The 26,960-nt window shown below is 40.1% G+C and overlaps 1 protein-coding gene across 2 annotated transcripts in view; it reads left to right on the top strand.

Annotated features, from left to right (window-relative positions):
* mtnr1a (melatonin receptor 1A) overlaps window positions 1-19,865 on the top strand; it is a 105,685-nt gene extending 85,820 nt beyond the window's left edge. For both annotated transcript variants that reach the window (XM_062981470.1, XM_062981471.1), the window contains exon 2: window positions 14,142-19,865. In XM_062981470.1, the coding sequence (XP_062837540.1) occupies window positions 14,142-15,010 (869 nt within the window). In that variant the 3' untranslated portion in view covers window positions 15,011-19,865. The remainder of the gene's footprint in view (window positions 1-14,141) is intronic.
* The last annotated feature ends 7,095 nt before the right edge of the window (window positions 19,866-26,960 follow it).

Genomic DNA, 26,960 nt, shown 5'->3' with positions numbered 1-26,960 from the left:
TACTGTTTTTTTTTCTTTTTCTGAGCCTTTCTTCAGAAAGAATCTATTGTCCCAATGTAGTTATAAAGATGTTTAAATATGAAATATGCTTGCAGCCCCGAGGCAGTTACTGCGGAGGAGTCAAACAGTGTTTGTTGAACTGAAGAAAAATAAAAGTACCTTGGAGACTAGCTGTCCATAAATCATCTCCCAGTTGCCATCCTATCATATGCCAACAAGAAATGCATTTATCAAATAAGATATGATACCACATTATTATTATGTGCCCTTGGGTTCCCACTAGCACATTTAAGGAGACTAAATGTCACAACAATGTACTTCCCTGAGGTGAAACTCTTTTCATTCGCAGTCAGCCTTCTCCAGTATGTTTTTACTATTCGGTGCCTTATGACTTCTGTTTGAGGAGAAGAATGACAATGACAAGTCACCTCAGGGGAAAACCTTCAGCAATTGATTGCATCCCATTGCATATTGCATAACACAGGCTCTGTAACTCCTCTAGAAAGGGAACCAAAAGAGACTCAGTCTCATCCCATATCAGAACGTAGGTGATGTATGTATTGGCCATCTGTCGGGGGTGCTTTGAATGCAATTTCCTGCTTCTTGGCAGGGGGTTGGACTGGATGGCCCATGAGGTCTCTTCCAACTCTACTATTCTATGATTCTATGAAGGGCAGGAAGCGATAATCAGATGAGAAAACCAGTGAAAGTTTACCAAGAGATACCCAATCTCATCCCATGTCAGAAATAGAGCTATAGGTGATGTTGTATGGTCCAAAAAGGGCAGGAAGCAACAACTAAATGAGAAAACCAGTGAAAACGCTACCATTTCGCAGTCTAGGGCAGATATCATGTGAGAGCAGCAACATTCAATTCAGGACTGGTGGAGAATAAAACTCTGTCCAAGTACCAAAGAGCACATCATTGCACAATGAAATAGCAATATTTTGATTATGGCAAAATATTCTGGTCTTTTTATTCTTGGATAGGCCAAAAAAATCTCCTAGTGGTCGACAGCCCCCCCCCCCTTTTAAAAAAATAAGGTGTCCCATTGTGTCAAGACAGCCTTTCTTATCAAGGACAAGAACACTTGAAAACACGGTTACTATATTATATTTATTTGTTTAACTTGTTTACTTTCTTTAACCTTTGTTGCTATTTGTTGCCAAGTCAACTTCAACTTATAATAAACCTAGAAATGAGAGATCTCCAAGATCCTAAGTCATCAACTATAGTGCTAGGAGCCCCCAGATGGCGTAGTGGACTAAGTGATTTGAAGGTTGGGTTGCTGACCTGAAAGCTGCCAGGTTCGAATCCCACCCGGGGAGAGTGCAGATGAGCTCCCTCTATCAGCTCCAGCTCCATGCGGGGACATGAGAGAAGCTTCCCACAAGGATGGTAAAAACATCAAAACATCCAGGTGTCCCCTGGGCAACGTCCTTGCAGACGGCCAATTCTCTCACTCCAGAAGTGACTCAAGTTGCTCCTAACATGAAAAAAACAAACAAACGATAGTGCTCAGATCTCAGAGATTCAAGTCTGTGATTTTTTGATTGAATCAATTCATCTGTAGTGAAGTCTGCCTTTCTTCCAGCTGCCCTCCATTTTACCCCACATTATTGGCTTTTCTAATAAGCCGTGTTTTTGTATGTGTCCAAAGTATGACAGCCTCAGTTTAGACCTCTTTGCTCCTAGTGCAGTTTCACCTCTTTAACTTAACACATGTTCCTTTAAATCAGTGGTTCTCAACCTATGAGTCCTCAGATGTTTTGCCCTTCAACTCTCAGTTAATCCTAACAGCTGGTAAACTGGCTGAGATTTCTGGGAGTTGTAGGCCAAAACACCTGGGGACGCACAGCTTGAGAACCACTGCTTTAAATGTTTCTGTCTTTTTCATTGATTCAGGGCCTCTCCTCTTGAGCAACATCCATCATCCACAAGTTCAAATTATTTGAAGATTTGTTCACTTACTGAAAATGTGTTAAAATCACCTTCTAATAAACACTCTGAGAGTGTCTTATACAACAAGAAAAGGTTATAATCAAAATAACATAGGTTATTTTGATGACTCTACTATAAATATAACTAAGCCTTCCTTTGAACCCACATTTTAAAAGAATATGGGTATTTTTCATTCAGAAACAAGTTATACTTCTATAAATTTTTCTTTTAAAACTAGAGACATGCAGAAAGGCTTTAGGATGCAAGATTTCCCTGGCCGCAATGCACTTTGGTCAAGGCAATGTACTTCTAAAAATACTTGTACCTTTAAATAAATGCTTGCCAAATTGGGAATATCATGTGGACTTTTGAAATGATTACACTATATGTGATAATAATATAGATATTTCAATTTTGTAGAGTTCAGTCCTGGACTTTCTTAACTTATAAAGGGAGTTAACATCCCGTCCATTTCTGTTGCTGCATTCTTTCTATTTTTAGCCCTCTAAGTGGAGAATTTCCTTGTTGTTTTTCTGCTTTGTTAGATTTTCTTAAATAATAAAGTAGGTCTGCAGACTCTAGAAGCCTAACTAAGAAAGGAGAAAGGATGGTGAACTTATATGTAAGGTTCAGAGGGAGACCAACTGAGTTCTTGTTGAATATTTTAAAAGGAACTATCTTTAGTTCTCTATTTATAGAACCTCAGTTTGTTTAAGGTACTTCCTTTCCTTTTTTGCATTTATTTTGAAAGACACTGGCTGTCTTTCTGTCTAGCTGCCTTCAGCTAAAGCAATACAAATGGTATTCTATTGTAAAGTGGAGTAACTAGCAAAGAGACAGGAGACCTTTAGTCTCCTGATGGTTTGGGTAATAACTCCCACAATTCTTATCTTTGCACATATAGTCAGCCTTTTGTATCCATAGATTCTGGATAATTATCTTTGGCTTGAAAATATATTTTCAAAATCTAAAAAGTCAACCTTGATTGTTTTATACAAGAGATACCATTTTACTATGCAATTGTATTTAATGGGACCTAAACATCTACTGAAGTGGTTCCCAACCTTTTTTTTAACCGGGGCCCACGTAACCAGGGACCACTTCATCAGGGACCCCTTTGACAAGGGACCACTTTGACCAGGGATCACTTTGGCCAGAGACCACTCTCCAACATTAGTACCAAAAGAGTTGCAAATTGGTTTTTGATCAACTTTAGATTCAGTTTGGATATTTGGGGTGCTGATTCAGAAAATTGCATTGGATAGACCACATCAACTCTAGTTTCTGATACAGAATATATTTCATCCAGTAGACACCATCTGCTTACCCACAGAGGACCATATTTAATAATCTAGAGCTGATGTGGTCTATCCAATGCAATGGTCAGCTCTATGGAAAGGAGCAGAAATAAAATATTTTTTTAAAAAAAAAAAAGAGGAAGGAGGTTCGTGGACCAGATTTTCATTCTCACGACCCTCTGTTGGGCCACAGCCCACAGGTTGAGAACCACTGATCTACAGGTTTTGGTATTCACAGAAGATCATGGAACTAAGCTCCAACAGATATCAAAAATCCAGTGTATTACCTGAGACATCTAGGAATACATTTCCAAATATCTGGAGGTTATTAAACCAAAAAAATTAACTAGTTAAACTTTAGGTTAGGATAGTCAAGATAAATAGACATTTATCTGGGAATTAATGATGACGTGGTGTAGTGCTTTGAGTGTTGGACTTGAACATTGGGTCCCCAGGGTTCAAATCCCTGCTTGGCCATGGAAACCTATTGAGTAACCTTAAGAAAGTCACACTCTAACGGCCACAGAGGAAGGTACTGTCAAGCCTCCCCTGGACAAATCGTGCTGAGAAAACCATGAAATAGGTTCACCTCATGGTCACCTAATTCTCCTGAAGGCATTTGATAACAAAAGCTGCAAAATAATCACATGTGTAACATTAGGAGCTTTGGATAATTAGCCAACAGCAGTGTTAGGTGTCAGTATAGAGCTTACACTTTCTTTCATGGTCTGAGATTCAAAGAAAAGTACTAGTTTTTTCTGAATGATAGAGCACTTTCCCATACTGTAGTGCTCTGCAAGTCTTCAGAACACAGTGTCTTCTTCCTGGAAGCTTTTGTGGCGAGTTTTTGTCACTGTAAGCAATGACTGCTAATTTTGGAAGGTTATGGCACTGACATGTGAGGGCAGTGGGAGCTGTCAAAACTTCCTTAGGAGTGCTGCATGTGTCCCTAGGCTCTTGCATTGCCTGCCCCTACGCCAAGTGTAGCTTCTTACTGCTTCATCACTCTTTTGCAGACCAGACAGTGGTACAGAAAGGTGGAGGGTAGAAGACAAATTCTGTTGTTATTCTATTTATCCTTAGCTGACTAATGTGCTCACTGCTATAAATTGGAGGAAAATGCTGTGTTCCTCAGCAGAGTAGTACAACACTTTCCCCTCCAATTTATAGAAGTGAGCACATTAGTCAGCTGAGAATAGATAGAACTGCTCTCATGCCTTGGTAGGTTAATGAGCCTGAAATAATGATATCAATAATCATGATAAAACAATCTCATTATTGTCTTAATCATTCTAGACAGAGATGCATCATTCTTCAGAATCTTTTAGCAAGGGATGTCAACTGTTTTTAGGAATTTGTTGGCTATATTGTGTGTACAGTACAATCTCAGTATTTGTGTGGGATACGTTACTGGTCTTTGCATGGGTATGAGAAACCACAAATAACCATGAACACTATGGAAATAGAGGCGTTTTGGTCCAAGAATACAATACAATCATGCTGGAAAACCAAGGTCCCTTCCACACAGCTGTATAAAATCCACATTGAACTGGATTTTATGGCAGTGTGGACTCAGATAATAATTGTAGAATATCTGTCTTGATATTCTAGGTTATATGGATGTGTGGAAGGGGTGAAAGGACACGTTTTGTCATGCGTGAATACCTGAAACCATGGGTATCAAGCCAGTGGATACTGGGGTAATATTGCATATATTGCACAAGCTTTTCAATATATTTAATCAACATGATTACTCATAGGCTCTAAGTTTTTTTTATTGATTTACATATACAGTACTCCCAACATTTCCACAGGTGAAAACTGGGAAACATGTGGCTAAGCAACATCAGTATGTGGTCAAAATAATAAAAGCTATTAATGAGAAAGGACATCAAAGCTAGGAGAGGCTAAAAGAGTTTCCATTTGTGGAGTTTTTTGGATAAGGCAAGATTCCACCATCTCCCTCTCCCACCTGCTGAGTTAATGAGTGCAAACTACTTTTGTACTTTAAACTGAGGCTGGATCTACACTGCCCTATATCCCAGGATCTGATCCCAGATGATCTGCTTATCCCAAATGATCTGGCAGTGTAGACTCATATACTTCAGTCCAAAACAGATAATCTGGGACCAGATCCTGGAATATAGGGCAGTGTAGATCCAGCCTCAGTTTGCAGCAACTGAAGTAAGCCAAGGACAAAGTGGAAGAAAGAAGCTGAAATGTTCTAAAAGCAGCCCAAAAAGTGAAATAACAGAGGATTAATAGGAGACTGCTGGTACCAAATTGGGATGGTTGGACAGTATAGATTCGTACTGTATCGCTATACAAGTGATGTCAGTATATAAACAACCCCCCCCCCCCCCCTGTTTTTCCCTCCTTTGGAGTTACAAACTAAAACTGACAATGAGGAAGAGAAAAGCGAAGGAGAGTTGACAAGAAAGGACAAAAGTGAGCAAACACATGTACCATGTTCATCAGTCTGGAAAAACATTGAAATCATTCCACAGGGATGGGGAAGATGCCACCCACGGGCCGCACGTCACCCTTCACCCTAGTTATGTAGCTTCCAAACCCCTCTAGTGACCTCCTAACACCCTATTGCCAATTTGGAGTGTTTTCATGTGAAGATCAGCTAAATGGGTCCAAAATGCCTGTAAATAAAGTATGAGCCCCAATATCCTTGGAGATACTTTCCAGGATTTCAGAAACTATAGATATAGATATTAACAAACCATATTGAAATGAATACCATAGAGTTTTGTTAGAGGATATACTTTGTCAGATGTGGATAGATGGATACGAGTTCTTCAGATACAGAGGCCATACTGTATCATAGTTTGGGTCACTCTCCACAACTAGACAAATGTTTTACCAAGTAACAAATCTTCCCAATTTAAAGGAATAGCTTTTTCAGGGGTTGTAAGAAGTTGTGGCGGTTAGCAGTATTAGAAACCTATTGATGTGTGTGTTGTTGCTAATCACAGCCTAGTCTACTAGATTAATAATAGCAAGCCAGAGTTCACCATCCAACTCTAACAAGGTTCACACAGTTCTTCTGCCACACTGAAATATCACAGAAAAATGGGAAAGGTTTACACAAATTGAAGCACTTCAAATATCTGGCAGACAGCAATTAAACTGTACTGTTTCTCAGCAATTATTATAGCGACAAGTTGCTAAGATCTGAGGCTTTCAGAAGATACTGGAGAATTAAAAATGTAGTTTGGCACATAGTTTCTTCCAAATATAATGATCTGGACTTTGTCCAAATGTAGTGTCATTTGTAAGAGCAGGGGACAGTGGCTGTTTGCCAAATTATGTTGATGGGCTCATCTGAATTTTGTGTTTTGCCTTATAATGTATTAAAATTTAATATTGCACTTTGCGGGTTTATAACGTTTTCATGTAATTCTGCAGTTAATTTTCTTCTCTAATGGTCTTTCCTATTGACTCCCATTGACAGACAAGTCCAACTTCAGCATTGCCTCTAAAACATTATATCTACTGGATTGAGCAGAATCCATTGGCAAACCCATCTCACAATTGCAAAACGAGAGGGGAAAACATATATATGAAAACATGTGGATTATTTTTAAAATCATATTGTGTTGCAATGATAATACCAAGGCCCTGTCTTGAATCCCCATATGGATCTTTGCTTTTGAGGTGCTCATGTACTACTACTACTACTACTACTACTACTAATAATAATAATAATAATAATACACTTTATTTATATTCCACTTTATCTCCCCGGTGGGACTCAGAGCAGATTACAGTACACATATAAGGCAAGCATTTTTACACAACAATGACATACAATACACGTATACAGACAAAAGTAAAAACATTATCCTTTTTGAACTTTGTCATCTGGAGGCGATGCTCAACTCCGGTCATGGTGAGGTGCTCTTGTTCCATTTTCCATGTTGAAGAGGCTGCTGTCCATAGACATCTACAATCATGTTTTGCCGGCATGTCTGCATTGGTCGCCCTTTTACCTTCCCCCTGAAGTGGTACCTATTGATCTACTTGCATTGCATGCTTTCAGACTACTAGGTTGGCAGAAGCTAGGGCTAACAGTAGGGAGCTCACCCCAATCCACGGCTTCAAAGTGCCAACCCTCTAGTCAGCAGCTTTCCTGCAGCTAGTGGTTTAACCCACTGAGCTACCACGGCCCACTTGTCACAACTATAAAAGAAAACTTGAAAGGAATGCATGAAGGAGGAAATAGATCAATGATAATTTAGGCATTGTCAGTAATAAACGTGTAATTAATCCAGCATACAGTTTGTGCAAGAATGTGCAAAATGTTCATTCATTACTATTGAGTTGTCCCTTGTTTTGTTCCAAAATTTCAGTCATCCAAAATTTCAGTTATCCTGCTTCTCCATCAGCTCCTTCCTGTCAACTGAAAAGGGGTTTGGGCATGTTGTTGGCATCATTCTTTTGTGGCCAGCTGAGCAATTCAGATGTAGTTTTCCTGTTGCCTAGTTGATTTCTTGGAGAGAAAAACAAACAATGAGAAAAAACGATTTGTTAATTAACCAGTTTAAAATTAGAGAAAAGATTAGCTTCCTTACATTTTCATTTTTTCAACTGTCAACTTTTCAGATCATTAGTTCAAGAATTACAAAACTTTTTTGTTATTAATAAAACTGCATAACACAAGTTTCCCTGATTTTTCCCTGTCACATCCAGTCCTTAGGAATTCATATAGAACAATATTTCTTCGCTTAAACTTGTGTTTGAGATACAGAAGGATATTTTTTTCCTATAAAGTGTGGTCTCTTAGAAAATGTGACAGAATTTCATAGTTCATGCTTGAATTTTTATGCACTTGAAGAAATCAATGAAATAGCCACTTGGCTGTAAGAAAGCAAAGAAGGACAAGGAAGCAAAGGTCTAGTCATTATTATTATCCACAAACAAGAGCAGACTTGTTAAATCAATTGCATTTCTATAATTGTTGACTCATGATTGAACCATTGGTACAATGGGTCGACTCTGTTTAATAGGATTCCGTCCACTGTATTCCATTCAGAATTGGAAGGGGCACTTTTGTTACTAAATTTACAGCTATAGAAAACTGGTCACTAAGAATTGAGGTTCCCGATCTGGGTGATAGCAGGAGGATTCACTATTGTGGCAAATCCAGTGGGGCCTAGGGTGGGGCATGGGGAACCCATCGTCTGTCATCCTGCATCACCTGTATCACCCCTAACCTTATCCCATGGGGGGAAGTGTAACCACCCAGTTTCCCCTCGTTGTTTTCCATGCAACATGGGAAGCTTCCCATGTTGCCAGCATGGCCTCCTGCAATGCTTGGACTTCTCTTCAGGCACAGAGCCCTGCCAGAAGTAGATCAACATCATGTGATGGGATCCAGCAGACTCAGTTCCTGAAAAGAGGTCCATATGTCATAGGATGAGCAATTTTGCCTGTCTGATGAAGTCCTAAGTACAGATACAATTCTGATGCATTTAGGTTTTAGATAAGGTGTTCTCATTGCAGAAGTCTAAAGGTCTTGTGTTCCATGTCATGTGAAATATTGGTTTTTAAGCAGATTGTGCTATGCGGTTGTCCAGTGCTTCTGTACAACTGTTATTCCAGGGCGTAGAGGGTCCTTATCAGAAAAATATTGAAAGATCTCAAAAAAAAAAGTCAAAAAAGTGGACTTTCCATAAAACTGGGATCTAAGGAATTGTCCACTTCTCATAATACAGTTTACCCATATCCTTCTGACCATCAACCAAGCAAACACAATGTGTTTTCAGTTTTGTTCCTCAGCTGCTCAGATAAACCTTATTTTATGTACTAATTCATTAATGTATAGCCTGCCTTTCTCCCAGCATGGGATTCAAGGCAATGTACAATGTTTTAAAAAACACAATACAATTACAAAAGCCTCTTAGTGCAAAGGTTAAATCAGAATTAACTAAACCTCAATTTAAAAACCACAAATTAGAAACACAATTTTAAAGGCATTAAAATGACATTTAAAACATAATAAAATAAAAACACTGCACCCCACTGTTAAAAGCTCTTACCAGCTGCAACATGCTGAAAATCAAATGCCCCCTCAATAAAAAGTGCTGGGATCCTATTGGAGCTGTATGTGTTCATAAGTGGGCCTATGTCTGCAGGAATCAGAATTGCACAGTTGCAGAATGTCTGTATCCAGCAGAAGGCTGCTATTATGCTACTACATAGTAAAGCTGACATAGTGGCCAATGTACATCAGGGACTTTTGTTGGTGCACCCTTAAACATCTTTCCAGTTTATTGAAGCTGTTTCTTAGTGCCTCTCCCAAAGATCTCAGTGGGCAGGTGGGCTCATGCAGGAAGGTAATTTTTTTTGCAAATAGTACCTTCTATAGACTACCCCAGGCCCCTTCCACACTGCTCCTATATCCCAGGATGCGATCCCAGATTATTTGTTTACCCTAAATTATCTGGCAGTGGAGACTCATATAATCCAGTTTAAATCTGGGACCAGTTCCTGGGATATAGGGCAGTGTAGAAGGGACTCCAGGCAGAGACCTGGCTACAGCATGTTGGACCCACTGAAGTTTCTGAATAGTCCCCCCCCCCCAAAAAAAGGACTGGCCCCTCATGTCCTATCCAAAAGAATTAGCTCAAAATGATACCATGACTGATTGTACTGAAAGCCACTAGAAGGTCTTGTAGAACCAAAGGAATACACTCCCCTGTCCAGTTCCCTTTTCCCCCATAACCAGGTCTATATAACCCATTTCACACATCAATCCCTGGTGTTGGGAGGCCACCACACACTCTAACTAGATCAGAAAAGGCATACAGGAGACTGGCCAGTAGCTATTCAGTGTAGATGGGTTCAGAGAGGAATATTTTTAGTAGGAGCCAACTAGTTTCTTTTAGACTTTGCTTTTCTGCAATAGGGCATTCACTGCTCATATTATCAACACTGTCTCTCTGGCTTCTTTTATAAACCAGGAAGGGCAAGGGTCTAGTGCACATGTAGTGGCTCTCACTTCTCCAAGGATTTTTTCCATATCCTCAAGATGCACAAAATGAAACGTATCTATTAACCAGGGACAAGATTGCACCCACTGGACCTATCTCAAGTACAGGTTCCATATTGGAACAGATTTGAATGGTGAAAGTGTCATGCATACTTTGCTCTGGCGGGGCAGAACATAAAAGCATTCTGGCCACTCAAGAATACTTTGTGGGCTGACTCTCTGCAGACTCTATTTTTAATGCCTCTCAGGCTGTCTGTTGTAAAGGACTGGCCATTATTCCTTTTTAGCATGCCAGGGATTGGTACCATATTTGTGCCCGTTGGCTACAACTGTTTCTTTGTTTCCTGGAAACTTGCCACAGACTGGCAGCTGATGGCTTGCAGACTGGCCCTACTCCACAGAGCATCACTTTGAACACTCACTCATTGTATATTATAATGCCTTCTACTTCAAGTCTACATGACTGTGAACATTCTCAGCTCTGCGTAGAATATTCATCTGAGTCCAAACATATATATATAGGCAGCACACAATTATGAGTTTTGATCATCCCCTCCTCAGGCAATAATCCTTGCTTCTTTTCCAACTTGAAAATCCACGCTGATCAAGTCTTGGCTCCTCTCAAGACTTGTTGTTGGAGCTGCCTTGTTTACATTGCTCCTGGCCCAATCCCTGCCTGGCTAGGAAGGCCCACTCCTAGCTCCTGCATACAGTCACTTGGCTAAGTCAATTGACTAACGTGACAGCTGCTACCAAAGAGCAGAACTCTCTTGGCTGTGTTACTAAAATAGAGCCTTGTAAAAATTGTTAAATAATGTAGAGTGTGAGGCCTATTTTTAGACAGAGAGAGATGTTGTAGCACACGTGCTTTCTGCTGAAATGTACACTCTGGGTTTGAAGCCATTCACTTCTTCTTGCATGGGCACCTGCAGCACTAGATATAATTTGTTAATCAGGAGTAAATCCCATGGGCCCCTGTCACATAATTAAAATTTAATATGCACATGGGTTCCTTTTTATTTATTTTTTAAATTTGATTCAGGTTTATATATAGAACCTGCACTCTGAAATAGACATTTCACTTCTGAGGGAGATAATATCAACTGTAGAAAGAACAAAGTTCCCAAGAGTCGTGCAAGTTCATGCAATGTAACTCTCTCTCTCTCTTCAACTGCTGACTGTCATTTTCAAGGTAAAGCGTAAAGGTGAGTGTCAGTCACAGATTTAGACACAAGTAAACTATAGTTCAGGTACTCACGTTATGAGGTGCTCCAAATTAACCCTCTTTCTAATGTGAAGCATGATTTGAAAGTTATTCAAGGTGTGTGGACCTCATCACATTGGGCTAAAATGGGCGGCATCCACCTATTTTAGCCCAGGTCACTCACGGAGCTGACTGGCTCCCATCACGTGACACCGTGCTGGCTCTGTGGGTGGAGGAGGGCAGAGCCAGTGCATGCTGCTAGCAAGTCAAAACGGGAGAGCTCCCATGTTGCCATTAAATCTATGGAAGGAAGCCACGCATACCACATGCACTCACACTTCCCACCATGTGACTACTCTCCCATGGATCCAGGTGATACAGAGCATGGGGTGCCAGATTACCCATGCCCCACGGCAAAGAGGAGTGCCTCCGCCTCCTGCTGTCGGCCATCTGATGAGTTGACATAGAGACTCAGCACATTTTAATCTAGCCCTAGTCAATGCCCTAAGCATGCTCTAGTCATGCAGAGCTAAAGTGTGACGAATTGAATTAGGTGGTGTCTTGAATGAGCATACCTTTGCAATTGTTTATCTCCAAGCATTGATCCTAACTTGAATGAATATCTGGTTGGCCATCTGCTTCCACATTCCAGCATAGTCATTTATGTACAAAACCAAACCTACCTGATTTCAGAACCTTGTAAGGATTGACATTACAGTAAACCTTATACATTCACTGGGGTTAGGGATGCAGGGCCGCTGTAAAGTAAGAAAACAACAAATGACAAAAACACCTTTTCCCCTGACAGAACACCTCTCTAGTAATCTCTAGGGCCTTCTACCAGAAGTTGACTATAGGATCACACTGTAGGACCTACACATGCCTAGAGAAATGTTCTTTCTCAGAATCTTTAGATTTCCAGTGCAGCTCTATGGTCTAAGTCTTCCAAAATGTTATCAAGAGTCGAGTTCTGTGTATATATGCAGTGGTGATGAGAATGACATGGGTCTGATCCATTTCCTTTTCCCTGTGCTGATGAATGCAGGGAAGAGGGGGCACTGGTCTGTGTGGACAGCAGACTGGTTTGCATCAGAGCCAGTCTGCTATCCACACTGTGCCTACTCCCTGACTGTTCTTAGCATGGGGCTAAACTGGTTCTATTTGGTTTACCCTGTGGTAAGGACTAGAAGTCCTTGGACAAGAGCAACTTCTGAACCACTTCAGGTTGTATGGCCAGTGTAAACCAGCCCGTTGTCATAATTGTCACTTGCTCATACATTCTTCTATGGAGTTATGATATGAAAGCAAGTCCTACAAAGAAAGACTAAAGAAACTATATATATTTGGCCTAGAGGACTATTCTTTAAATAACATGTCCTGGATCTGAATCCTGACTCATTGTACTAGCAGATGGTCTGTTGCATTGTTGGAATGTTTTTTCTGGAGTTAGCACAAAGGAGTAGTGCCTGCAGTTTTCTGTTGCATAGCTGTATGTGTATCCAGTCTCTTACACTAGAGTTGCACTCTGAAGAAATCCAGCTTAAATGCACTAGCAATCTTTCATTCTTCTATTGTCACATTACATTTAGAAATTGTTTCTTGCTTTTCCTCACCACAAGATTAGCCCTAATAGGTCTGACTTACAGGAGAGTAGAATTCAGTTGAACTGTAGAAGAAACACCTTGATGAGAAGAGATACTCAACGATGGAATAAGTTATAGGGACAGAGGGCCTTCTAATAGCAGCTGAGCTCTATTGTCCCTGTTGCTGAGGTTACCTCCAGAAAATTGGTCTTTAAAGTTTACGGTGTGGCGGGGAAAATATATTTTATGCTATGCTGTTATTTTTCTTCAATTAACTTGTAATGTGAATTAACAGTGAACTGTTAAAATATACTAAATTGTATAACTATTTACAAATGTCACTGAAATAACTTGAAAAAATTGCTACTTTTTTGTGTATTTGTCTTCTATGATCTTACTGTAAGTCACTCAGAGCGTGGATGGGTTCCATAAAAACGATCTGACATGATATGGACTATTCTCTAGTCCTAGATTTTCTTAACTGGAATAGATGGTACACAAGGTGCCCTCCAAATCTGCAGTTCTGGTAACATCTTTTATCGGGACCTTATTAACTAATAATGGGAAATGGCTTTCCTGTAGACAACCTGTGGCTTTTGAGGACTGGATATACATATTAGATACAGATGAAGGAGAAAGGATGGGTGAAGACACTTTCCAGCCCGTCTTTCAAATGCTACTGGATACATCATCTTTACATATGGGGCCCTATAAATTGCAGACAAAAAGGGCAGTGTTTCATGTGATTGTACCCATAGGGATTTGTATGCAAAGAATGTCAGAGATGGGTTATTTCACTTTGCGATGAGGTTCCCAATCTAAACATGCAACAACTCAGATGACGTTGTTTTACAAATCGTATCCTAATTAAATAATGGCTTGGGTCCAGACTATCTGAAGCCCCTATTTCCCAATATGAACTTGCCTGAGATTCTTCAGGTGATGGTTTTAGATGTTTATGCCTTCTGCTGCATATGTAAAGCAGGAGTTGTTTATGTTATGGTAAAAATGACTGACAGATAATACAGTTAGGGTTCACTTAGAATATTGATTCAGTTAAAGAAAATCAGTACTGGAGTTAACTGACTGAAATTTGTGTGTTTATTTTTCAGGAAACGTCTTTGTTGTCAGTCTAGCTGTTGCTGACCTGGTCGTGGCCATCTACCCATACCCTTTGGTCCTGACGTCTCTCTTTCACAACGGATGGAACCTGGGATATATGCACTGTCAAATCAGTGGTTTCCTCATGGGCCTAAGTGTCATTGGATCCATCTTCAACATCACTGGAATTGCTATTAACCGGTATTGTTACATTTGCCACAGCCTCAAGTATGACAAGTTGTACAGTGACAAGAACTCCTTCTTCTATGTCATACTTATTTGGGTCTTGACATTTGTTGCCATTGTGCCCAATCTTTTTGTTGGATCCCTTCAGTATGATGCCAGGGTCTATTCGTGTACTTTCTCTCAGTCGGTGAGCTCTGCCTACACAATAGCAGTTGTATTTTTCCATTTTTTGCTCCCCATTGCCATTGTAACATTTTGCTACTTGAGAATATGGATCCTCGTCATTCAGGTTCGGAGAAGAGTGAAACCTGATAACAAACCCAAACTGAAGCCACACGACCTTAGGAACTTTATAACCATGTTTGTGGTTTTTGTACTCTTTGCCGTCTGCTGGGCACCTTTGAATTTTATCGGCCTTGCAGTGGCTGTTGACCCAGAAAGGATAACACCCAGGATTCCGGAGTGGTTGTTTGTTTCTAGTTACTACATGGCTTATTTCAACAGCTGCCTTAATGCTATCATTTATGGACTTCTGAACCAGAATTTCAGACGAGAATACAAACGAATCATTGTGACAATTTGTACAGCAAAAGTTTTCTTCCAGGACAGCTCTAATGATGCAATAGACAGGATGAAAAGCAAACCCTCACCACTGATCACAAACAACAATTTAGTGAAGGTCGACTCAGTGTGAAAAAAGAAGCCTTGTCACTGACAATTTATAGACACTCTGATGTATAACATTTAAAGGCTATGTCTGTTTGTTAGCCCCACGGTACAAATTCTGCAATGAAACTTTGATCTTCAAATGTACAAATCCACTCAAAAGCAGTTAATCTGTATAGGATTTTTGAGCCAAAGTAATCATTTTGAAATAAATGTCCTCCTATTGCACTACATGTTATTATATACAGTGGACATGATCCAACCAAAATCAACTACCTAAGATCCACTGATGTCAGCAGGAGAGTTAGATTTGGCATTACTGTAAAGCTCTTTTCCTGACATCAGTGAGTAAAATGTTTTTGTTGGCTGGAAAGTACTTAGTGATTCGTTGACACATTTCCAGTCTTGAAGTATCACTTTATTCTTGTCTTCTTAGAAAGAAGTCCCATTGAAATCACTTCCACATAAACAAATAACAAATTGCAGCTATATACTAGTTATAATTCAAAGCAAATAGTTAGAATTACAAAGCAAATAGTTAACAAACTTTCCTTTAGATATGGACTGGAACTAATAGAGACATGCTGCTTGGTGGTGGTTGTTTTTAAATAAAAGCATCACCTTAATCTTCTTGACCCTTATCTAAAGGTGCAAAGCAAAACTGTGCACCCGCAGTAGTTCTTGCTCAAGTAAAATAGGTATTATGAACAATAAAATCTCACAAACCTGTAAACAGTTAAAACCAAGACAGCATTTTCAAATTATTTGATAGCATATGCATCAAGAAATCAATATATTTTGGATAATCAATTATAAAGCATGTCAAATGATAGGAAACCACTAATGGGGAGTAAACAATAAAGGACAAAAGTATCCATAGTCCCCCACATTTGTTTATGTGCAGAGCCTGGAAGTAACTTGTTTCAAATAACAAGTCACTTTAACTTAATTGTATTTCCAATACCTAGACTGTATTACAATTGTATGGTTTGCAAATAAACTGTAACTGTTTTGCTGTTGCTATCATAGTTACAGGGTAGCGTGGCCTCACTACTCAGGTGTGTTTTGTACTACAGGCCTTTGGTTTGTAGCATGAAGTTGTTTTGTTTTTCAAAGTGAGTAAAACTATTTGATCTATTTTGGAATAATGAGAAAGTAAAGAGTTACTTTTTTAAATGTGTAGCTAATCGGCTCTAACTAGTTTTGGGGCATTGGAACAGTATACCTGATTGCTTTTTAAAGTAACTTCCAAGCTTTATGTGTTGTGAAGAAATGAAAGTTGCATACTGAAATCCCTAAAGATGAAATGCATTTCAAGCCTCACACATAAGGAATAGTTGGTCGAGTGAATGACTAAGGACTTTATCACACAGGGTAGGTAAACTGACATTGCAATTCAATCACTGCTTTTGGGATGGTCCCTACATCCTGTTTCCAGTCTGCCTCCTTCCCATGATTATCCCATCCTAGCTACAGATGGATAAAACCCATCAATAGCTCCGAACCCCATAATGTTCCCATCACCTGCCTTGATGTGATGGATGCCTTTTGCTTCTGTGTTAGTATTCTGTCAGTAAAATGATGCCTGGGATGGGATTCTCCTCCTCTCTCCTTTACTATTCCCAAAATGGCTATTTTCTGTTTATTTTATATCTTATAGTTGTATTTACCTTCTTCTTTTTTTTCAAAACTGGAATTGCAGAATTGCTCTAAAATTATTTTAAAATTACAGTAGTGTAGGAAAGTGGTGTTATAAGGGGAGGTGGCAGTATAATGATGGGGCCATGAAATAATGATTGTCACAATTGCAAGAATGAAGAAATGTGCAATATCAAAAGGATTCAACCCAGTGTATATCTGCTATCAGTGATAGTGTGACCGTGGTGAAACTGTGGGTTTGTGTGATAAAGTCCTAAGTCTCTTTTCAAGAGCGGAAATGTAGCACAAAAGATTCTGTTCCCATGAAAGCCTCATAGGATTCTATGGCTGTAGCCTGTTAAAATGAAATCTTGATAAATAAAACACTGAAGTTTTCACAGTAAATTCCATTACTATACCTCTGCTACTATCTTTTTGCTACTGAATACCTCGGAGGACAGTAGAACGTTTAGAAAAGAACCTACATTTATGAAGATGGAAGTCTCCGTTGGAGAAGGATCAGAGATTTCTAGTTATCTGCCACAGATTCATGTGTTCCCACAAATGTCTATGTTTTTTTTTTATGATGATGATAAAAATGATTTGAGACATAGGTACATGCAAAATGACCATTTCCAGTTCCTGGCAGTTTGGCTAGAGGTGCATCCCAAGTCCCCCTTTCAAATTCTACCCCCTTCTATGAAAAGTATTTGTTTGACAATGTGTTACTACATGAAACCAAAAATATTATACTTTTTAGATTTGTAGTCAGCTACTGTGTTGATCAACAGTTTCCCATATTAGTTCAAACTCATCTCTAGGTTGAGCTGGATAAATAGTTCGACCTCCGTTATTGTAAGTTAACGTTGTACAATGTAGTGAATCACATTAGATACAATGCCTTTTAAAATGCTAACTATTTATCATATTCTATAGACTAGGCATAAAATAGCTCTTAATTCCTGAGGGAGTAACATTACTGTACAATTAAACGTAGCTCATGAGCAAACGAAGAAAAAAAGCTTTCATTCATACTTGAAACTTAACATTTGGTCAACTGAGTAAGCATTTCTATATTAACAACAAAAGCCTTGTGTTGTTATTACTTTATGCTCACTTTATGTCTGCAATGATATTAATCACAGCAGTGACCACCACCTTTCAGTGGCTGAGAAAGCCAACAATGCATTTCTTGAAGCACTCTGTTTACACTCAAAGTACGCTTGCAAATCCAGCCACCATGTAAAATAATCAGAGCTCTTCTCTTGTGACATCATGGGGTATGACTGCCGGAATAAATTTTATATCACAGCTTCCTTCACTGTGATCCCATCCTTAGAGGATGCTTAGTTGTGTATGGCATTGCTTTCTGTGTAGTGATATCAAAACAATAAGGGTGGTCAGACTACCCAGCTTTAATCATATAAGAGAAACACACCATTTGAAATCTTAACAAAATTCTTGCCTTACTTAAAGAACATTATGACTGAAAATATAATTATGTTTCATGATGCATCTGACAAAGTAGCATAAATGTAGTTTAAGTAGTCTGATCTGTATTTAGTATATTTTTAAAAAGAGGTTTCTTATTCCCCTCTAAAATCTGGAAGAACAAATTGAAAATGTATGTGCTTTGCTCAAAACAGTATATATCAATGGGAGTGGGTCATCAGAAGAACTTATCAAAACCAACGGTGTGGCTTGATACATGTCTACTCATAAATAATTCTCATTGAATTAAACAGGGTTTACTGGAGAGTAGGTTTAAATATCCCAAAGGCACAATATCCCATCTGATCTTAGAAGCTTAACAGGGTCAGCCCTAGTTTGTACTTGGATGGGAGACCCCCAATGAATATGAGGTCCAGTTGACCATATTTCAGAGGAAGGGGCTAGCAAAACCAGTTCTAAATATTGGTTACTAACAAAAACCCAATGAAATTCATAGGGTTGTCATAAATTAACTTAAAGGCACAGATTTCAGTGAAAAATGTCTAAGGGACCATTTGTGTCTCTAAGGGACCATTTGCAGCTGATCTGAAGCATAACTGCTACAAACTAGCCCCTGATTCTGCCATGGTGTTTACACCACTGTGGTCCTAAACCATATAGGCATGTAGTGGAGTCCTCAGTGTCCATTCAACCTTACCTTTGTTGGTTTCATCAACATAGCTTTTTGTGATGTCAGGAAAGGCATCCACACAACTCAAGGAGGGGGGGGAGAAGGACCTCATAGGACCTCATCAGACAGGCGGGGGGGGGGGGGGACCAGGGAAAGCTGAGGGAACCATCTTACCCTGTTACCTACCATCTTTCTCCATCTTCTGGGACAGCCAGCAATCCCACATGTTTTCTGCACCTTTCCCCATCTTCTTACTTTCCCCCATTTTTCCAGTTTGGAGATGGTCTTTGGGCTCTGTATGTGCTTAGGAAAAGGACTGACACAGGTTTCCACCAGAAGTGCCATTACATCATGTAATGGCCTCTGTGGGATTCCTGTGGGGCTCTGTTTCCTAAACACATGGAAACAGATCCTAAAGACCATCTGATGAATCCCATAGTAAAGGTACGAAATGAAGGCCAGAAGCTTTCTGAAGCTCTATGCCCACCGTTTTGGTGACAAAAAACAACAAAGATAAACCCATTTTCCTTGTGCTACAGAGTGCAAGAAAAGCAGAATAACGACACTTACTCATGTAAACAGTGGATCAGAACCAGCTCAGCTGTTCACGCTCACTGCAAAGTTCAGAGCTGCACCAAACCTTCAAGGAAGCTGTGGAGCATTCTCTGGTTTTGCCTAAGGTGGGAGGAAAATGTTAAGTGGTCTTGCCCCATACTGCGGGAGGAAAGGCTTGTGCATCATAAAAATACCACTGAGTGACTTCTTGCTCACCTTGGGGTATGTGGCCTGCGAAAATGGGCCCTAAGATTTCAAACCTACACCACTTTTATTTTGAAGTAAGCCCTATTGAATTCAATGTGATTTATGCAGGAGTGGGCATTTATAACATTGAACTGTAAAATATATTTTATTATAATTGTGGAAAAAAAATCATTTGCTATATGCAATAAAAACATACATTATGCCAAAGGTCTATATTTTGGTGTAAAGACCAACTATTAAAATGGATAGCATTTTCAGATCTGATATTTTAAAATATTTGTATTAAATATAAAGTCACAGAAAATATGCATGTTGGTGATGTTAACAAGCTACTAAATATAGCAATAATTTTAAAGACCTATCTATTCTTTCTCAATTCTTTATTTGTATGTGTGTGTGTTTTGTTAAGAAATGTCCCAGATTAATATGATCACTTGAAGAGACAGGCCTAAATTCCAGTGTGATAACTAATCTTCATGATAATGCTTGGATTTCTCTCTGTCCCTCCCTCCCCCATCCCCCAAAATACTGTAAGGGTTTTATAACTTTTTGGCACATGTCAGACTATGAGAAGTTAGAGGGCTATTCCTTCTGCTTCTGCCCACAGGAAAACTGTTTGACAAGTAGGAGCAGTATTTGATAGTGGCTACAATATGCTACAAATTTCTATTCCCTTTCTCATCTATAGATGTAAAAGCCAAAGTATGTATATATGTGTATATATGTATGTGTGATCGATAAAAATGTTTCGAAGGTCATTACATATTTAGGGGGTGCTGGCATTTCATTTCTAAAGTGCTTCTAAAGTATAGTTAGTAAAAATTTTGTTAGTATAACGAGAGTAACAAAATTTCATTATTTTTTCATAATAGTAATTGTGCATAATTACTAAAATTGGGGAAACTTCAGGGACTCATTTTTATAGCCATTAGGGTGAAACTTGCTACAGTGGTAGAACACATTTACCACTGTTAGCCCAGCAAGTTTCAGAATGTTTCCTTTATCAACGGATTTGGGGGGAATTTTCAAAGTTTTTATGAACAAAATTTAAAAAAAAACTACAAGAGCTATCTCCTTGAATTTTCTATACAATTTATTTATTTATTTTGTGTCAAAAGCATTGCATAACAAATACATTTTAAAAAATGATGAAAAATATATAGAGGAAATCACAAAACTAAATAGTTTTAGACCAAAAGCGGGCAACAGCAACCGCATTGTCCATAGCTTTAAGCAACTCCTCCTCTGTACATGAGGCAGTATACAATGACAAATGGGAAATGTAGTTTAGGGCAGGGCCTTTTGAATTCACTAGCATAGGGCTCCTAGCCTAACCCAAACTACATTTCCCAGCGTTCTGTGCTTTCTTAGTATTTTCCCCCCAGTGAACTCTTTCTCCCTGCTTTGTTTCTCCTAATGATGAGATGACACTACTTTAAAGGGGCAAGGCAGCCTTTTTTGTCCTTGCTTTGCTTTCTTGGATTGGAAATAAAACTGACTTTTGGAGGCTTCCGAGATTTACAAAATGCAAGCAAAAAGTATTGAGTAAGTTTCTATTTTTAAGCTTTTGGCATAGGTCACACCCACGTATCAGATATCGACTCATAAGTACAAATTTAACAAATTTGATATGACTTACGAGGAGTGGACTAACAAAATATGCACACTCCAGTATGTGTTTGTCTGTCTGTCTGTGTATATATGCATGTTTGTTTAGTTGGTTGTTTGAACCAAAAAAAACCCTTGATTGATCTGACACAAACTTGGCACCCATCACTTTTGTTTTCCAACTAAAAGTACTGGTAGACTTTCAACCAAAAAAGTGACCTTATTCAGGACTGGCCTCCCAAAAATGACTAAAAAGGTATGTCTGTATGCAGCACTCAGATGCAGTCACAAGAGGGCAGTGTATAGATAGAAAGGATTAGCTACTTGTCTATAGCTATCTATGAAGTGTTCGGATACAAGGACAAGAGTTTTTGCACCCATGTGTAACTGAGATGCAATGTTGGTTCATCCTGCATTTTGTGCTAATGTGAAAGAGCCCCTTTGCTCTTTAACTTCCGAGAAGAAGCCAGATCTGGCAAAACCCACAGAGCCCCCCCCCCCCCCCAAAAAAAAACAGTAGAAAATTCTGCCAGACAAAATGTCTTCCTCTAGAACAGTGGTTCCTAACCTTTGGTCCTCCAAGTGTTTTGGACTTCAGCTCTCACAATTCCTAACAACTTGTAAGCTGGCTGGGATTTCTGGGAGTTTAAGTCCAAAATGACTAGAAGACCAAAGGTCGGGAACCACTGCTCTAGAAAAAAGCCCAGCATGAGATCTAGAATCAGACACTATAGCCCTGCAGGCCATTGCCAGAACTTCCCTAGTGAAGGAAACAATCAATGCATTAAAACATATCTTAAAGGGGAGGGGATGAGAATAATCAGTTGTAAGATTGCCTGCACCTTCCTCTAAGACTGAGAGAATGTCTCAAGGTTAAACAAGTGTAACTTGCTCAAGGTAACAATTGATAATGAGCTCATGTACCCAGCATTGCCCAGGCATGGTTTTATAATGGTATTTATTAAAAATCCTTATTGTTAGCTTTATGATGTTATGAATGGTTCCATTAGAAAATGCACACCCAGGCAGCACAGAGTACATAAGCCAGTATGCCAATAATTAATAGAAATAGAAAGGCAATGTAGCTGCATGCTACACATTAAGACATGGAGCTTGTCATTAAAATGAAGTCCCAGAAGAAAAAGTTGAAGGGAAAAGAAAGCAAAGAATATAAGCATTCAGCTTCCTGATTTACTTTCAGCACCAAGTTCAACAAAATTTACAAATGGGTGAATCAAGCTCTTTACTAAGCCAAAGTAATTGCATGGGGGTAATTAGTCATCAGAGGAATGCCATGAACCTGAATCAGATCATTAGCTTATTATGTGGGCATACAATTTAGCTACTCAATGTCACTGTGAAACTAGAAATTCAGTAACAAGGTAAATACAGGCAAGTTAGAAAAGGGGACAAAACAGCAAGAACAGAAAAATATATGACAAAGATGTGCACCCTTTCTGACTATCAGATAGTAAAATAACTTTCAACTACCAAACTACACATTTTTCATCAATCCCCTCTCCATTAAGGCTGCTTCTCATTTAAAAAAAAAAACATATCCTCATATTTCTTATGGCAGGGCAAGAAGGAAGCAGGGAAGAAGAGGAGGTGCAGCATTGCTAGTTTCCTATCATGGAATATCTTTGCTAATCTCAGAGTTCTGGGGAGGAATAATGGTGTAAACAGTAGAAAACAAGCAAGTAATACTCTCAAACACTCTTTATTCATCTTAGCCCTGTAATTCCCTTGGAAATACATTTGACTTTTAACATGTTCCTTACTAGACATGTCCAAAAAATCGTTTTGAATCGTATATCGGAATTATTTCGGATTGTTCTCGCTTTTTGATACGCATTCTGAGACATTGTCTCACAGCGCAACCAGCAATGTAATTCGAACCATTGTTGGCCCATTCTCTAATTGTCTCTTAATGTTTCGTTAATTCCCCCCCCCCCATTTCTTTTAAATATATTTTTTAAAATATTTTTAAAAATTTTTTTGTTTCTGCAACCTACCTAGAATGGGAGCTTAGCACAGCCTAACATGGCTGCCGCTCCCAGGCCAATCAGAAGCTTCCACGATGGACGCAAAGATGGGGGCTAGGGTTGATGAGGATAGCTCAAGAAATGAGGGCAGGAGAGCCCTGTAAAAGTCCCCCCCCGGTTCCTTTTTTTTTTTGGCGATTGCGCATGTGCGTCTGCCATTTTAGAAACATTTAGAATCATTACGAATTTTCGGAAATATCTGAAATTTTTGGGTGAAAAAATCGGAAATACTTTCTATATCGAAGCGCCAGTGCCCCCTACTTTAGAAACGAGAATTGAAACATTTTTTTCATCGATCGGACATGCCTATTCCTTACATGGGAGCAGTTCTGTGATGTGTGCCATGTTTATAACAATTGGTCATAAATCAAAAAACATTTGCTTCCAAACTACAGGGGAAACATTCTTGTCACAAAAATCTGTGCACCTCTCTGTCTGAAATGTCACAGTTTCTTTCCAATAAGAAGCTTCAACTATCTCGGTAAATTTCATCCAAGGATGCATCTACATTGTAGAATAATGCAGTTTGATACCACTTCAACTGCCATGGTACATTGCTATGGAATCATGAGAGCTGTAGCTTGGTGAAGAACCAGCACTATTTGTTAGAGAAGGCTAAAGACCTTGTGAAATTGTTATCAAAACCCGAGATCCCAAAATCCTCAACCCAGAGAGGCCTGATCAGATGGTCATGGGGCAGGGGGGGGGGAGGTCTCGCTGGCTGTGGACAAGTCTACATGGGGACCACAAAACGCAGCGCCCAAACACGAGACAAAGAACATGAAAGACATGCAGACTAACTCAACCAGAGAAATCAGCCATAGCAGAGCACTTGATGAACCACCCTGGACACAGCATATTATTTGAGAACACAGAAATGTTTGACCATTCCAACAACTATCATGTCAGACTACACAGGGAAGCCTTTGAAATCCACAAGCATGTGAACAATTTCAACAGAAAGGAGGAAACCATGAAAATGAACAAATTCTGGCTACCAGTATTAAAAAAAACTCCAAAATCAGAACAGTAAATAAGGAGCAACACTCTAAAAACAGAAGAATTCCAGACAAGAATCAATCAGGGGCAGCTAACAGCACTGAACTAAGGATTCCCCCAGGCCAGGAGGTGAAACTGGGAAGGCCATTTAATTGAGGTGATTAATTACAACATTCACACTGGCCTCCAACAGACCCCCCTAGAAAGTAAAGATATGCCTTGCACAATACCCTGTACCTATTTGCGTGAAGTGTGGAGATTTTCAACCACACTCCCCCATTACAAAATTTATTCAATTTTGTAATGAAATTGTAAATGTAAATTGTAAAGCTAAGTTTAAAAGAAAAAGAAAAAAGGCACCTAATCCCAAACTTGCCAAACCCATTTATCTGACATTTGCTAAAAATCCTCCATTCAGAGTATGATACTTCATCCATAAAAAGTTGCACCCGTTTAATAATATTCACATAATAGTGGGATGATGCAGGGCCTCCTATTTTCCAAGATAAAGATCACATGCAAGACAAAGGTGGTCCAAACGAAGTGATCTATCAAGGTCATACCCAAACCAAAACTTGCTCTGAGGACCTTATTACACACATATCAGAAAATATATTTTAAGTAGGTATTTTAAGATGTATTTGTATGAATTTTATATGTTGTACACCACTTTGAATCCCACCCACAGGAGAAAAGTGGGATAGAAATGAATTAATAATAATAGTAATAATAATAATAATAATAATAATAATAATAATAATAATAATGTCAAGCTACTCTGGGACTTCTGAATTCAGACAGACAGGGTTTTGGAGCACAATACTCCTAACCTCACGATCATGTTAAAAGACAAAGTATGGATTGTCAATGTCGCAATCCCAGGTGACGGCAGGATTGAGGAGAAACAACTGGAAAAGCCAACACGATATGAGAATTTAAAGATCCTACTGCAAAGACTCTGGCACAAGCCAGTCAAGGTGGTCCTAGTGGTGATCGGCACACTGGGTGCAGTGCCTAAAGGCCTTGGCCTGCACTTAAACACAATCGGTGCTGACAAAATTACCATCTGCTAGCTGCAGAAGGCCACCTTACTGGGATCTGCACGCATTATTCGCCGATACATCACACAGTCCTAGACACTTGGGAAGTGTCCGACGTGTGATCCAATACAACAGTCAGCAGAGTGTCTGCTGTGGGCTCATCTTGTTGCGTTTCAAATAATAATAATAATAATAATAATAATAATAATAATAATAATAATATCCATCATTTAAGAATGAAAGATGAGGAATGAATGCCTGCTCACCCCATCTCACATGCTTCGCTCCTTTCCATACAGGGCCGGCCGGAGATAATTTAAAATATAAAGCGGGTGGGGAAAATTGCGCCCCCCCACCGGCGCCGCGGGAGGCGTGGCCATGTGCTGCGGGAGGTACATGGCCACGCCTCCCGTGGCGCTGGCGGACCCCGCCTCCCATGCCTTGGTCCCGCCTCCCGTGCTGCTCGCCCTGACCCCGCCTCCCATGCGATTGTGGCCTGGAGGGACCTCCGCTGCAGTCTGGCCAGCTGGAAAAGGCCAGACGGGCGAGGGCGAGCAGCGCGGGAGGCGGGGCCAATCCTGGCCCCGCCTCCGCGCTGCTCGCCCTGACCCCGCCTCTTGCGCAGTGTGGGAGGCGGGGCCAGGGTGCGCTGGGCGGGAGGCGGGGCACCGCCCTGACGGTGCCCCGCTTCCTTTCCTGCGCACCCTGCCCAGCTGGCCAGGCGGCGGGAAAGTCCCTCCAGGCTGCGGCAACCGTGGCCTGGAGGGACTTTCTCTGCAGCCTGGCCGGCTAGGCAACAGCAGCCGAGCCAGGGCAAGTAGCGCGGGAGGCAGAGCCAACCCTGGCCCCACCTCCCGCCCTGCTCGCCCTGGCCCCGCCTCCCGCCCAGTGCACCCTGGCTTGGCTGGCCTTGCCCAGCCGGCCATGCTGTAGTGGGGGAGAGCTTGCTCGTCGCCAAACAGGCCTTCCTGTTCGCCGGCGAGCGAGCCCATGGTCCCCGCTGGGGGGTGGAAGCCTGATGCCCCCCCCCCCCGAGGACCTGCGCCCAAAGCGGCTGCCTCACATGGCCTCCATTTTGGGCCAGCCCTGTTTCCTTATCTAATACAATAATGTGCAGCATGCTTATTGCACATCCTCCCAATCTGTGCCATCTTCCCCTTACATCACCCTCTTCCTTTTTTTTCTTTTCTTTTCGCATTTTTCAGTAAGCAATCCATCATTTAAGAATGCTAGAAGAGGACTAGATACCTACTCATCCTATCTCACATGCTTCTCTCCTTTCCATATCTAATAAATAATGTGCAGCAGGCTTATCGCACAACCAAGAGATTACTCCTCCCAATGTGTGCCATGTTTCCCTAAATCACTGTCTTCCTTTTCTTTCCCCCCCTTTTTTTGGCAGACACACCACCACACAAGTCCATGAAGAAACATAAAACTCATTTTTGTTCCTATAGAACTGCGCAATCCTGATTTTAATTTTTTAAAAGGAAACAACAATGGGGAAATGGGAAACATTTATGGTTTTACTTGTGGTCTTTTTTCTGACTGCCAGCCATTTTGGCAAAGGAAGAATCAAGAGGAATGAAACAAGTGTCCCAAAACATACTCCAAAAGACATGTCACTGACACAGAGGACAAATGGTTCTACTGATCACACAGTGAAAAAAAACATTTCTGACATGAGTGGAGAAATTAAAGATGAATGAAACTGATTTTTTCCTGTTTTACAAAAAGTACTTGTGACAGATGTTTTGCCTACGA

Source organism: Anolis carolinensis, chromosome 5 (assembly GCF_035594765.1).
Source record: "Anolis carolinensis isolate JA03-04 chromosome 5, rAnoCar3.1.pri, whole genome shotgun sequence".
In the NCBI taxonomy this organism is placed as follows: Eukaryota; Metazoa; Chordata; class Lepidosauria; order Squamata; family Dactyloidae; genus Anolis; species Anolis carolinensis.
The sequence above is the reverse complement of the archived record's forward strand: the minus strand, read 5'-3'. Positions and strand labels throughout refer to the sequence as shown.